The sequence below is a fragment of the Rhineura floridana genome, chromosome 2 (genome assembly GCF_030035675.1).
Source record: "Rhineura floridana isolate rRhiFlo1 chromosome 2, rRhiFlo1.hap2, whole genome shotgun sequence".
In the NCBI taxonomy this organism is placed as follows: domain Eukaryota; kingdom Metazoa; phylum Chordata; class Lepidosauria; order Squamata; family Rhineuridae; genus Rhineura; species Rhineura floridana.
The window spans coordinates 79004098-79019433 of record NC_084481.1 but is presented as its reverse complement, the minus strand read 5'-3'; the positions used below and the strand labels follow the sequence as shown (position 1 = coordinate 79019433).

General features: G+C 40.9%; 1 protein-coding gene across 4 annotated transcripts in view; it reads right to left on the bottom strand.

The window, feature by feature from the left end:
* Positions 1–15336, bottom strand: part of HEG1 (heart development protein with EGF like domains 1) — an 87496-nt gene that overhangs the window by 49987 nt on the left and 22173 nt on the right. For all 4 annotated transcript variants that reach the window (XM_061609042.1, XM_061609041.1, XM_061609043.1 and 1 more), the window contains exons 2-4: positions 7294–7647; positions 5853–6185; positions 681–1004 (exon numbers count right to left, since the gene is read on the bottom strand). In XM_061609042.1, coding sequence (XP_061465026.1) covers positions 681–1004; positions 5853–6185; positions 7294–7647 — 1011 coding nt within the window. The remainder of the gene's footprint in view (positions 1–680; positions 1005–5852; positions 6186–7293; positions 7648–15336) is intronic.

Below are 15336 nucleotides of genomic sequence, written 5' to 3'. Positions count from 1 at the left end.
TTCACCTATTGATATTCTGTCTGTTGGACAACTTATTACTTGTGTCTAACCCCTGATTATTTTGGGACATAAAGGGGACAGACATTTGCAGATGACATAAAGTGCATGCAGATTTTATGCAAATGTGTGTCTTCTTTTGTGGCAGAGGGCCAAATCCACATAAAGTACATTGGACCCAGAAAATCCTGACAGCACTGCTGGACGTAGGTTTCCCATCTAGAAGCCAGGCATTCCCAAACATTCTTTCCCATGGACCACTTGAACATTACTGAGGGTCTTGGCGGATCATTTAATGTTTTTTCTGCCTGTTGTGGCAATTGTAATGTCTGTGCTAAGTGCTGTATGAAATGTATTTTTATTGCTTCTTTTATTTCTTTTATTGTATTACAATTTGAATTCCATAGAATGCCATATAAAATACAATAATAAAATTATACAATATGAGAAATAAAAGAAGGAATAAACATATGGATATTTAATGCACTGCCCCCACTGTTCACAGCTGCTGTTCCTGCTGTTCTTCACAGTTACACTGTGGACCACCTAAATGAAGCTCTGTAAGTGATTTGCTCTTTTCCCTCTATGTTTATATTCATTACTAATGTTTTGGTTACACCTTTACACTACACAAGTGAAATAGTGCTCAGAAATCTATAATAAATGAGATCTTCGTCCTTTACCTGTTGTTTCTGAAAAAGCCTGGGAATGTGCAAGTGCTGCTTCAGTGAAATCATTGTCCTCTGGTAACAAATCCATTTGTCCAGTCTGTACTGCAGTTAACACATGAGAAGAATCCGTGAAGCCTGAAGAGGCAGAGATTTCATTGCCAGAGGTTGTGGATATTGGTGTTGCATTGAATGAACTGCTGATGTCTCTTGAAGTTCGTAATGTCCTCTCTCCGCCTCTCTCAGTGAGATCTGAAACAGACGCACTGTCCGTCTGAGAACTGGAAATACTTTTCCCTGTATTTGAGCTGGTCCTCGGCTGACTGTTGTCTGCTGAAGCTGAAACATAAGAGTAAGAAATAAGAATACAGATAGAAGAGCAAGGGAAAGCAGACATCAGAGACAATATGCCCATATAATTGATTTTAGGAAACTCCCACAAGCAGTAGATTACTCTGCTTTACCACAGTGGGACACTTCCAAGTTAACCTCTGTAGAATTGTGCTGTTAAAGTAACATCTGGTTTGGCCAAAGATTTTGGAACGAGAAGGGTAAGAGAATCAGGCAGCAGAAAAGCAAAGAACAAGATATAGGTAAGCTAGGAAGAACACTAATTTAGGCATATATTCCAAGCAATAATTGTAAAGCAGCTCTTTGCTCTTTAACTGTAAGGCAATCATGGGGAACCTCTAAAGAGGGTAGGTGGCCCATAACAACTCTGAGCTCCATGTAAGAAGCACCCTGAACAGCAATGGCAGCTAAATAGACTAGCCAACACAATGGTGGTGGAGAAGTAAGCTTTCTTTGCCACTGTTACCACCGTGTGGCAGGCACAATTATGAGCTCTCTGTTTGGTCTTGGCCTCTTGTGTTTGGTCAAGTTGGTCAAGTGTGAGACTTGTTCCACCTGCTCTCTAGCCATTATCTGGCCCATTTCATTGCCTGAAGCTCTTGTGATGCACCAGGTTCCATATTACTGTGCTGCACATATGCATACACCATATACACTTGGGGTTGCCAGGTTCAGGGCCTGAGACTGATCCTGTATCTTTAGGAGAAGAGAAAGTCAGCCAAGTGCAGATGTTCTTACAAGACTATAATGGGAAAAACCACAAGGTGGAATTCTTCCTTCCCCCTCCACAACTTTTAAAGATACAGAAGACCTGCTGGAGGCCGGGAATGGCAACCCATTATAGTGTTGTAAGAACACCTGCACTTGGCTGACGTTCTCTTCTCCTAAAGATACAGGATCAGTCTCAGGCCCTGAACCTGGCAACCCTAATTTGTATCAAGATGTGAACAATATCGTCCTTGTCCCGCCCCCAAATGGCCCAAAGATGAGTGATGAGGAAGACAACAAACCCACAGCTAAGGTAGCATTAGATTTGCTCTGCACAGCATGTCACAATTGTGACAGAAGGGGACAAGGCTGGCATTGCTGTTGTAATTCCACCCTACAACTTTCTGTGTTATTTTAATAAGGGTTTTAAATTTTAAGATTTTTTTAAAAATTCGGGGATAAAACTAAGGAGAAAAAGCAGGCAAAATGATGTCAAAAGCCACAGGTATTCCAAAAGCCCCCATTCATACATACATGTCCTCTTCATACAGAGGCATACCACAAATAAGTATCCCCAGTGACAACCCTAACTCACAAATAAGGGGATACCTTCCTGACCAATAAATGTCAGCCATGCTCCTATTCACTCTCTATCAAGTTACCTACCAGGTTGCAACCCAAAGAATGTGCATATACCTTTGGCAGGAAATGAGGCACCTGCGGTTCCTTCTGCCCATCACTTTCATTCTACTATTGTCTACCCCCTTGGTTGGTTTCTTCTCTTTTTGTCCACAGCAACAAAACCAGTAACAAATCCAGTAATAAATCAATAATAAACCACCATCACCACCACCAGGAAGAGAAAAGGACAGTAGGGCAATTTAATAGTGTTGTTTTACTGCTTTGCTACCCTGGGCTCCTTTGGGAGGAAGGGCGGGATAGAAAATTAATTAGAGAAATAAAAAAGAAATAAATTTGGAGAGGCTATTCAAGAGGTAAATCAGTAATCCCCCAGCTTGGATCAACAGGAAGCAATAAAATCAGCAAAGAGGAAATGTTCCATTTAAAGGCACAGGAGTTTGGAAAAGTCTTAACAGTGCTTTGCCTATTGCTGGTGCTACAAATGTGTCTTATCATTTAAAAGCAAATGGCCAAAACCGTCTAAAAAACATGAGAAGATTTATTACAAAAAAAAAAATGGGAACACAACAGTGTCTGCAGAACAGGGACTGTTACAGGTGCCACATAATATCCATTCCACACTAGTTAGGGTTGCCAGGTTCAGGGCCTGAGACTGATCCTGTATCTTTAGGAGAAGAGAAAATCAGCCAAGTGCAGATGTTCTTGCAACACTGTAATCGGAAAAACCACAAGGTGCAATTCTCCCTTCCCTCTGCACAACTTTTAACAATACAGAAGACCTCTTGGAGGCCGGGCCTGGCAACCAAGAGGTCTTCTGTATCTTTAAAAGTTGTGCAGGGGGAAAGGAGAATTCCACCTTGTGTTTTTTCCCATTACAGTGTTGCAAGAACACCTGCACTTGGCTGACTTTCTCTTCTCCTAAAGATACAGGATCAGTCTCAGGCCCTGAACCTTGCAGCCCTAACACTAGTTAAGAAATCATTATTTTAGTGTGACAGCACCTACTGTCTTGAACTCCCTGTGTATTGACATCAGGCAGGTTCACTGTATTTTTTTTGGTGCCTGCTTAAAACCTTTCCATTTAGGCAAGCCTATCCAGACGCATGACTAATGTGTTTTAAAAATTTTTGTATGTTCCTATTTTTAATTTGTTTTTGAAATGTTTTTATTACTTGCTTTTAAGTGTTTAATCAATACTTTTAATGTGTTTTGTAAACTGCATAGGTTTTTTTTTTTACAATCAAGTGGTATATAAATTTTAATAAATAAATAAACAATGAAAAAACAGGCTAACTACAATGTCATATAGATGCTCCGTGAAAAGTGAGTGAACCAAAAATGGCAATTCTAAAGGAAAGGGCTACTGTGGAACAATAGATTTTTTCAAAAAATATGCATCTTTTTTTAGGTTGGGGTCTGGTAACCTTACTCAAGTTAAATTAGCCCCCCATTTATGGTGGAGGGGCACAGAAAGAAAAGGAAGCACAGCTCAGAAAAGGAAGAGATGGATGATCCTTGGGACTCTTCCCCAAATAACCTCTTTGTATCCTGCCTTACTTCTCTCCACTATTTGGTCCCTCTGACATACATCCCAACTGAAAAGAAATAGATAGCAATTTATAATGACAAGTGACTTTCAGGCATTTATTAAATTGGGCGTGTGCATATTGTTAAAGTTTAGTAGCTCACAATCAGGTGAAGAGAAAATCAAAAGCAGTGGGGAGAAGGATTTGATTTTGCCTGCCTTGCTGTAGCATATGTTTCATCCCCCCACCCCCTCATTTCATTTATGTTCCTTATGTCCAATAGGCAGCTTATAATAATAATAACAAAACAGTGTCTAAAACGTATCACTAAACAGTTGCAATTGAAACGAATAGACCAGTGGGCCCAAACTTGCTTTCCCATGGACCACTTGAACATCGCTCAGGGTCTTGGCGGACTACTTAAGGATTTTTTTGCCTGCTGTAGCAATTGTAAGACGCTGTGCTAGATGCAACATGGTTTTTAATTGCATTTTTATTCCTTTTATCTCTTAAAGTGTATTTTATTGTATTATAATTTGAATTCCATAGAATACAATATAAAACACAATAATAAAATAATAAAATACAATATAAGAAATACAAGAGGGAATAAAAAATCAATATGTTTAATGCACTGCACCCGCTGCTCCCAGCTGCTGCTCCCCCCATTGCTCTTTGGAGACACACCGTGGACCACCTGAATGAAGCTCAGAGATCACTGGTGGTGTACAGACCACAGTCTGAGAACCCCTGGCCTGAGTCACTTTGGGCTTTAAACACTAATGTGAGCACCTTGAATTGGGCTTGGAAATGAATGGGCAACCGGCTCAGCTCTTTTAAAACAGAGATTATGTGGGTTCTAACAAACTGCAGCCAGTCATAGGATTGTTGCATTTTGGACCAGTTGAAGTTTTTGAGTTGTCTTCAATGGCAGCTACTCATAGAGTGTGTTGCAATAATCCAGTCTAGAAGTGACCAGAGCTTGGTGTACAGTGGCAAAGTCATCTCTGTCCAAAAAGAGCCATAACACACTCCTAGCCCACCTGAGCTTCCAGGAACAATGTTGATCCAAGAGCACCCCAACTTATGGATCTGCTCCTTCCAGGGAGTACAACCCCATCCAGAACAGGCTGTCTCCTCATCTATTGGATCCAAAACCTCAAAACAGATAAAACTGCTGTCTTATCAGCTTCAGTGCATTGGCCCACATCCAGCCCATCAGCAATCCCAAGCACTAGTCTAGCAGCTGTATCATCTTTCCAAAATTCATGCCAAAATTCCTTCTTTTGCACAAATATTAACAACATAAGAGCCATGTTCCCCTTTCCATCATTCTCTTTCCTAAAAGCGGAAAACAGATCTTTCAGTGGTTACCATCCATGATAACCAACTCCATTTTTACTAAAAGTATACTATCCATACTGATGATTAACAACAGGGAAAGGATAACATCATCATGTCCTGCTTTATGAATTTCACTGAGGCATCTTGCTGTCCACAGGCAACAAATTACTATCCTAACTTAGCATGGCAATTGTTTTGATCCATATAAAATATTAACACAATTTCCATTAAACAGCCTATCAAGTTGCTAATCCTCACGTCATTATGGTGGCTCACCTCCTCACTTATGGGATCCCCCCAATTAATAATATTTAATACTTTTAATTTCAGAGCATATATGAGTGCTCAAAGCTTTCATATTCATGATCTTACAAAATCCTGCAGAATAAGTAAGTATTATCCCAATATTTGAGATGCATAAAGACTCAAACACTGGCTTGCCTGTGGCCACCAAGTTTTGCTCACGGTTGAAGTAAAATCTGAAGCAGGAACTTCCTGGCTCACAGCTCACACATCACTACATTACAGCAGTTCTAAAGTAGGTCTGCATATTGCTATTATTTCTCTTATGTGCAATTAATGAAGGAATAATCCTATGGACCAGAAAAAAACATACTAGTCTTTGGAGACAAGTAAGATTGAGTAAGAAAAATCCTCGATGAAGAATCAGGAAGTTGTGTGACATCTGATGTGTTACTTCTTCCTCTGGAATGCGTTGTTTGAGATGGGAACAGGGTTCCATCAGAAAAGGTGGCAATTTCCCTGTGAGAAACTGAGTCTTTTCTTGCTGAATCAGTCAGGCTGATGCTGTCTGTAAAAATCTGTGAAGTCCTTTCTGCACCTCGGTTGGCTGTTGCTGAACTCCTGGCAGTGCTTATGATATGCAAACTGGATGTTGTGCTGTCTGCATTCCACTTGCTATCTGTATGGTGGTGGCTGCTCCCAGTAGCTGTAAGATGAAACAACAAGCAAATTTAACCTCATCAGGCTCTAACAAGTTGGTCTTTGAGATGCTTCACATGTGGATCCATTGCTTCCATTGATTTAATGCCTTGATTTGAGTGGCAGCACTGCACAGAACTTACAGTAACTGTGATAAATGGAGACATGTAACAGTCTCCCAACCTGAGTGCAAGAACAGCTATGGGTGGGTGAGTGGGTGGCTGGGAAGTTGTTTAATCCTTTCCACTCCAGTGGTTTTCTTATCATAAGTGCCCTCCACTCCTGGTTTGCTATTTGTGTGTCCCTTTCCAGTTTGGATGACTCCCCAAAATGGGGAGGGGCACTTTGAGCAGAAAATGGACAGGAGAAAGGTTAAGCAATGGCCCTCGCCACCAATTTCCTTAGAAGGATGCAGCCTCTTTTGTTAAAAAAATGTTGAGAGACTATTACGTTTGTACCCTGTGTAACACTTAAAGACACAGTTACATGTATTCCATGACTACAGTCTGGGTATAGAATTCACATTCTGTGAATGTTAGTTTTTAATACAGCCAGTTTCTAGACCTTGTAACACTGTAGGCTTGCAAGTGTTTGGGAATTATTTGGCAAAATCTTACAAGCCAGGAGAAGTGGTGGCTGACCAAGATTTCAAGAGTTATGCTACTAAGCTTCAGCTTTTTGCTCCTTCTCATAAAAAACAGCAGCAAGATAAATTATGCAAAAAAAGCAAATATATACAAAATTCTTGATTTGCAAAAATGTATACAGGCTGAAGAATTCAGCTTTACTTGGTATTAACTTCCTTCTTTTTCATACCTCTGCTTGAAGATGACAAAAAAGCAGGTTCTGTTTTTTTTCATTTTCCAGTTAATTTCAACAAAAGACTAAAACATGTAAAATGTAACAATTACAAACATAATCAAATATCTTTACATTATGTTTGGATGTCTAATAGCTAATAGACCATAGCTTTTCAAATAATTCTGTACTTTCTCACACTTCTTAGTCTCTCTCTCTCACACACACACACAGAGTAAGCTTTGCCATTTCAGCTATTTTTCAAGGTTTCAATGGTCCATTCAGACACTGAAGGGACTTTTGATGGTGAAACTCACCTGGATGATTATCCTCTGAAAGTGAAGAAACTGGTGTCCTGGGAGAATGTATCCTCAAAAACACTGTTTCAAGTTCAGCAATATCCAAAGAACTTGCTGAGGCATCAGCTCTTCTTGTCTGCATCACTGAAGCAGATGAATGCTGAGCTAAAGCTCCAGATCTGTTCATTTCAGTATAAGAAGCAGAGTTTATTATTCCAGCTGTAGACCCAGAAGCACTGCTGGTTATCATCCGCAGTCTCTTTCCTTTGCTACCGCCAAAGGTACTGAAGGTATCTGTATTGTGCGTATGAGAGCTGGAAATCCTTATTTCAGTGTTTGACGTCCCTACTAGCTTTTGGCTGCTCATAATGGCTGAAAGGGAAAGAGAGAAAAACAGACATTAAAGCGGAAACAAGTCTGGGGCTGATCCTGATTACCCTGGACAAGTTACACATTTATTAGAGGATGGTAGATAGTTGTATGTTCATGTGTATTTGGGCCAAACATGCTTGTGTGTGTGGCAGAGAAAACAAAAAAGAGAGGGAGAATATGTGTGCACATGTGCCCCCATCACCTCTCAAGGGCATCATCATGGGTTCCCACTTGTTTCTCATTTCAGACCACCTCTAGCTTTACAGAATAAAAAATTAGTGGGCATTGATTTTTTTTTCACATCCCAGCTTCACAGATCTGCAATAACAGACACCACAATACCACAGGATCCTTTGTTTTCATATTTTCCCCTCTGACAGCAGTATGAATTACTTTGGAATGTATTCTGGTTTCGTAATGACAGCCTATTGGCCTAATTTAGCCTCCTAATTATTTTAACATCTTTCCAAGAGACCATGGGCTGGTGACAAGCATTTGGTGGTCATTAACAGCAATAATCATGCTTCTGCAAAGCCTACAAATTAACCACATGAAAATATGTCTCAGCTGAAATACCGAGACAGGGAGATGCACTTTCAGATAATATATTCCTTAACTCTAAGGCGGTGTATACATCTTTAAAGTACATCTCTCTCTCTCTCTCTCTCTCTCTCTCTCTCTCTCTCTCTCTCTCTCTCTCTCTCTCTCTCTCTCTCTCTCTCTCTCTCTCTCTCTCTCTCTCTCTCACACACACACACACACACACACACACACACACACACACACACACACACAGAGAGAATTCTGGGAACCGTAGTTTGTTAAGGAGCTGGGAATTGTAGCTCTGTGAGGGGGTAAACTGCAGTTCCCAGGATTCCAGGGTGGGTGGGAATGTACTTTAAAGGTGTGGCAGGTACACTGCCAAACTCTCTTCTAGGACTGTACGAGGTGAAGCCAAGTTATTCTCATGACAATAGTGGCCTGGCAAACTCTGTCCTATAGGTTACCCTCATCTGTGGAAAGCCTGTGCAATCTGTTGCTGTTATCAGCATTCCAGTGCCAGCACACGTAAGTGTCCAATTGCTCATATCTGACCACATCCACTCCATACATTTATTCCACTATTATTCCACTTTAAACAGTCATGGCTTCCTGCAAAGAATCCTGGTAAATGTAGTTCGTGAAGGGTATTGAGAGTTGTTAGGAGACCCCATTCCCTTCATAGAGCTACAATTCTTCAGCGTTCTCTGGGAAGAGGGACTGACCAGCAAGTAGGGTTGCCAGGTCAGAAGCATCCCAAAACCTGAGATTTTAGGGGCGGGCCCGAGTGATGTCACGGGGCGGGCCCAAGTGATGTCATTAAGCATGATACATTAAGCATCAATCACAGTTGCTTGGAGCGTACAATTAAAAAAAAATCTGACTGGAAATTAAGCTAGACATCTTAGCTAAAAGATGGAGCCTGGGTAGGGAACATTTAATCTAGCCTACTTGCTTTCAGCAAGAAGGGCTTAAGTGCCTTCAGGCCAGGTCGGTCACCAGAAGATCACTGTAGGAAGAAAGGAGCCTAGTGTTGTGGAGATGTTAGATGGGAGCATTTGGGAGTAAAGATGGATGCTCCTGAAGGCTACAATTCTAAACACACTTATTAAGGGATTAAGCCCCCATAGAACTCAACAGGACTTACTTCTGAGTAGATATAGTTTGGATTGTGCTGTTGGTAAAGCTTGACTAGAGATCCTCTGCAAAGACATCCATATCCAAGCAGGGTTGGCAACCCCCTGCCTGGAATGCCCTGCCCTTATCTTTTAATGTGGCTGCTCCAAACTTCTTTACAGACTTAACCCTTCACTTCAGAAAGAGGTCTGAGAAATGAGTAAGAGTAAGAAGATTCTCTACCCTTTCTGCCTGCATAGATACACTCATCCTTCCCCTGCGCCCAGCAGAAGCTCTGGGCCAGGCGGGATGCAGTGGCATCTCACACCCTCCCCTTTCATGGGGTGTATGATTTGTCCTGTCCCAGAGCAGATTTTGGGGTGGGCACCCCAATTACTTATTTTTCCTGTATGTCTTTTTCTGCTTTGATTTTGTATAGATGCCCTCTTCTGTGCTGTGCCCAGCAGAAGCTCTGGGCCAGGTGGGATGCAGTGGCATCTCGTAGAAGACACCCTCCCCTTTCCTGGGGTATATGATTTGTCCTGTCCCAGAGCAGATTTTGGGGTGGGTACCCCCAGTTACTTATTTTTTCTACGTGTTTTTGTCCATTTTGATTCTGCATAGATGCCCTCCTCTGTGCCCTGTGCCCAGCAGAAGCTCTGGGCCAGGCGGGATGCAGTGGCATCTTGTAGAGGACACCCTCCCCTTTCCTGGGGTATATGATTTGTCCTGTCCCAGAGCAGAGTTTGGGGTGGGCACCCCCAGTTACTTATTTTTTATGATTTTATGACATCATTATGTATTTATGATAATATCAGAAGCCTGATGATTTTGATTGCATAAATGTTATACTTGATGGGGAGAGTCCCCCGATCACAGTGATATATCATACAGGGTACCCCAACATATATTGTGGGGTTCAGAGACATGTTAAATTTGGTTTGAAGTTGCTGCAGTTGTTAACTCTTCTTTTTTAGTGTTTTGAACTTTCAAGCAAATAAGGAACTGGGAACTAGGAACCAACTTCAGTGTCGTATCAGTGAAATAGATTAAACAGTCGTGGGGGCAGCAGCTGACGTTTTGGTGTATATCTTGGGAACCAGACCACCTAGAAACTTAATTATTTTTTTAAATTGAAGCTGAGAGTCCAGAGATTAAGGGGTGGTAGCTGGAGAGCCAGAGCCCCCCCCAAAACCAGAGACTCTGGCCAAAAACCGGAGACCTGGTAACTCTACCAGCAAGCCATGCCCCATTTAACAAGCCATTTGTTGTGGCCAGTTTGCTCTAATGGAAATTCTGAAGCCCAGCAGGATACACAGCAAATGAATTTGCAACTCAGTATCTGGTATGCAATGTAGGCCACAGTCCCTATATAACAGCACTCAAGCAGGAAAAGTTGGGTATGGGTGTAGGGTTGCCTGGTTCATGGCCTGAGACTGATCCTGTATCTTTAGGAGAAGAGAAAAAGTAAGCCAAGTGCACGTGTTCTTGCAACAATGTTAAGGGAAAAACCACAAGGTGGGATTCTCTCTTCCCCCTGCACAACTTTTAAAGATGCAGAAGACCTCTTGGAGGCCGGGCCTGGCAACGAAGAGGTCTTCTGTATCTTTAAAAGTTGTGCAGGGGGAAGGGAGAATTCCACCTTGTGGTTTTTCTCATTACAGTGTTGCAAGAACACCTGCACTTGGCTGACTTTCTCTTCTCCTAAAGATACAGGATCAGTTTCAGGCCATGAACCTGGCAACCCTAGTGTGTGGGCATGCAAAAATGTAAGCGCCTTCCTTGAGGAATGCACCATCAGGTTTAATTACCCAGCAGTGACACACTAATGACTTGTCCTTATACTGAGATGTAATGGAAATTTTAGAGAATGGCATCCATCAAATGGTAATTATGACATCATATGACATCATATATACTAACAGCAAACTCATTTTCTGCATCAGTGAAATGTCTTGGGCTGGCCCTGCTGATGCCTAATCTATTGTTTTTCATGCTAGGCAAGGGCTGTGCTGTATATCCAAGATTTTAGTTGATGGTTTGTATTGTCATCTTTAGTGATGGATTATGGTACTGCTTTTATTTCATTTTACTGTTGCTTTGAGATCTGGGTTGTATCAACTGCTGGTGGACGTTACTGTTATTTTCTTTTTTTTTAAAGTTTTTTTATCCTTTTCTGAGGCGCTTTAATTCCATGGTATGACAGAAAGGTGGCATAAAAATATCTCAAATAAAATATATACAAATAAAATAAAATAAATATCATACCTATTTCAGGTATGAAAAGACAATAATGCTGGGAAAAACAGAAGGGAGTAGAAAAAGAGGAAGGCCAAACAAGAGATGGATTGATTCCATAAAGGAAGCCACAGACCTGAACTTACAAGATCTGAACAGGGTGGTTCACGACAGATGCTATTGGAGGTCACCAATTCATAGGGTCGCCATAAGTCGTAGACGACTTGAAGGCACATAACAATACACGTGAAGTACCCTGAGCAGTTCTGGGGAAAATGCTATATATTACATATATTAAATATTATCTTCTGTGCAATAACATTTATGGTGGCTTGATCTAAGCAAATACAGCATTTATGTACAGCTTTCATTGAATGCCATGTGAGTGCCAGGTGCTGTCATGCAACCTGTGCCCTGAAAACTTGCAAACTGCACGAGTCGATGTTGGGAGTGGAGGAGGAGGGGAGATGAGGGTTGACTCCCTCATTTTTCCTCCTGCCCTGTTTCCAGCCCTATCTTGTCTGTCTGATGTAGATTACACCAGGGATAGGTCAGGAGAGAGTCACCCAGGCCGCAATCATAGGAACATTGGAAGCTGCCCTGTCCCTAGTCGGGACCATGGGTCCATATAGGTCAGAGGTCAGTATTGGCAGCGACTCTCCAGGGTTCCAGGCAGGGGCTTCTCCCAGCCCTAGCTGGAGATGTCGGGGATTGAACCTGGGACTTCCTGCATGCTAGGCAGATGCTCTACCATGAAGCTATGGCTCTTCTCTAAATTCTATATCCATTTATCTGGAAGTAAGCTCTGCTTAACCCAGTGAGACTTACTTTTGAGTAGACATATATAAGACTGTGCTAACAGTAGGGATGGAAAGATCTGTAACTTTTGGGCCTCTCAGATTCTTGTTTTCCAATCTTAGATTCAGTTCTTCCACATTTCTGCAGCAATTTGCAATTAAAAAAACTCATGAAAATTCTCTTGCATTTTAGTGTGATTTTCTCCTAATAAACACATTTTGTAGGCAGTTTTGATGACTGTACACATTTTTGCAAGCCATTTCTTGTTATATAAGGCATTTTTGCATGTTATTTGCACTCAGATATTCATTTTTATGCACACTTTCCCCTAACATATACATATTTGTAAACATCGGTTGGTTGGAAAACTGCATCGCAAAATTTGAATCACTACAGATTTTGAAGGATGACTGTGTTTTGGTTCTCATATTGTTTTGGAAAGTGCAGATTTTATAGATTTGGCTTGAAATGCAAACTGAATCGAAATTCTCATCCATCTCTAGCTAACAGTCAGGTCTTGGGGGAGAAAGTGAATCTCTGGAGGAGACTCTTGCTCAAGCTCATGAGAAAGAGAAATCCTTATCAGATAACATTGGGCTCTGAAACTCAAACATGCTGGGGAAAATAAAATGACAAATAATAGGAAAACTGGTCTTTTGAAATCTGTTGGCTAAGCAGAAACAACAATGGCTTCTTATATAAATAATTTTATTTACATCAAGTTATAGTTTGGTTATAAATCCTTTTGTCGCATACAAAGCCGCTGCCGCCTGATTTAAACAGAAAAGCCTCCATCCTCCCTACATGAAGCTTGTCAAGATAAATATTTAATTTGTAACATGAAATTATCATACAACCTCTAGTACCTGCGTTTTTCTTCCTCAGTTATAACTACAACATGTTATGATGATTATCAGACTTATCTGTCATAAATGCTACTTCCTCGCCTTTGTAAAATAAGAAATATGCTACACGTTTACAATACCGTTATAATATACCCAGTATAAACAGATCCTGTTTTGAACTCACTTTCTGCGTTTCCACTTTTGCTGTCTGACTGGACAGTGACGTTCTTTAAAAATATGCATAACGGATGTAATTTATTTGTATACCACGTAACATTGCCTTCAACAGGAATTTTCTTAGCCTGTCTCTAAATTTACGACAGCTATCTGTGTTATTTACATATCAGTCTGGATTCTGTGCGGCCCAACTCCTATGAATGTTTACTTGAAAGTAAGTTAATTGAGTTCAGTGGAACAGACTCCCAGCTAAGTGTGTATAAGATTGTGGCCTTAACGTTCTGTATGAGTTAATCTGTCAGCAGCACCAGCCCAGTTCGGGGTCCCTTGCTCCCTTCCATTCTTGCCTGCCTCTTCCACTATTCCCAGGATACATTCACACCATACATTTATTCCACTTTAAAGAGTCATGGTGCCCCCCCCAAGAATTCTGGGAAGTTTAGTTTGTGAAGGGTGCTGAGAGTTCTTAGGAGATTCCTGTTTCCCTCACAGAGCTACAATTGTCATTGTCAGTTCCTCTTCCCAGAGCACTCCGAGAACTGTTGCTCTATGAGGGGATTAGGGGTCTCCTAATGACTCTCAGCACCATGAAGGGTACACTTCCCACGATTCTTTGGGGGAAGCCATATTCCTTGCACTCTAATTGGTTAAAAGCTTCATTCACGTCTCAACAGGCCTGCCTCCAACAGCACGAAGCCCCCTGACATTATCAAGGGACTTAAATCTTTATTTCCTCAGAGGTCAGTAGCATATAGACTCTGAATCTTCTGGCCCTATTTCTGCATAGGACTTGTTGAGACCTGATCCTACTTAACTCATATAGCATGATACTTGTTGAGGCCTGATCCTACTTGTTGAGGCCTGATCCTGATTAACTCATGTAGCATGATACTTAACTCATATAGCATTATAAGCTCACAACTCAAACACTGTTCCTGGTCGATTTGATGGCAAAGCTCAAATTAACCTCTGTAAACAACACTCCTAACAAGAGGGATTACTGAATGAAAGTACTGGAATGCTCCAGCTGTTAAACAGAAATATTACAAATATTTGAGGAACTTTACACCCAGAGTTTGTAGGCTTTTTTTCTTTTCTTTTTGAAAGATAGATACCTTTTCTAAGCTACAGGCTCTATGGAATGTATACAAGGTCAGAGAGGCTTAATTTATGAAATAATTATACCTAGTCCTTTTGTATTGCCAGCATCCCTGTTCTGTAAACTCGTTTGCAGCATCTGTTGACCAGCATAACTGTATTTCTCCTTTATGTATGCAGTATTGCTTTTTGTTCAGTGTATTTCTGAACTGTAACAGAATATTTTGTATTGATAGAATTAATTTATTTTATTTCCCCCCTTATTTCCCCCCCTTGGTGTGTGTGTATGTATGTGCGCTACTAAACATGAAAAATGACACAAAATGAAAAATTTAAAAAAATGTATGGGCAGAATATGAAAATTAACTGGAGAACTTGGAAAAGGGAATTAGGAGAAAGAGTTTCAGCTAGGATGCCAAGATTGACAAGAAACTGTTGACAAGAAACTAAGTTCTAATCTATTCAATCTCTGAATATTCAAATCTTTGAGAATTTGTCTTCTGCTGCTATCCTTTCAAAATGGATTTTCTAATTAAGCATTTGGAGATAAAATCTCACACAACTGAATCAGGCAAAATATTCAACCTCAATTCCTCAGGAGTGGAAAAGGAACTGAAGAGAAGGTGGATTAAAGATAACCAACTTCTTCTCCTCCATTTGTCCATTGTAGATTCTATCCTTCAATGGTAAAACATGCCTGCCATGTCTGTCAAAGTATCTACTTTGGCCAAAAGGCACAGATACAGGGTTGGGGGGGCACAGCAGTCCCCTACAAATGTGCTGTTTACACAGGATTATTCTGACAATATTTTGCTAACCAAATTCATTGTGTGCCATGTCTTGCTGAATAAAATAAGGCCTTATTCATATATTTAGA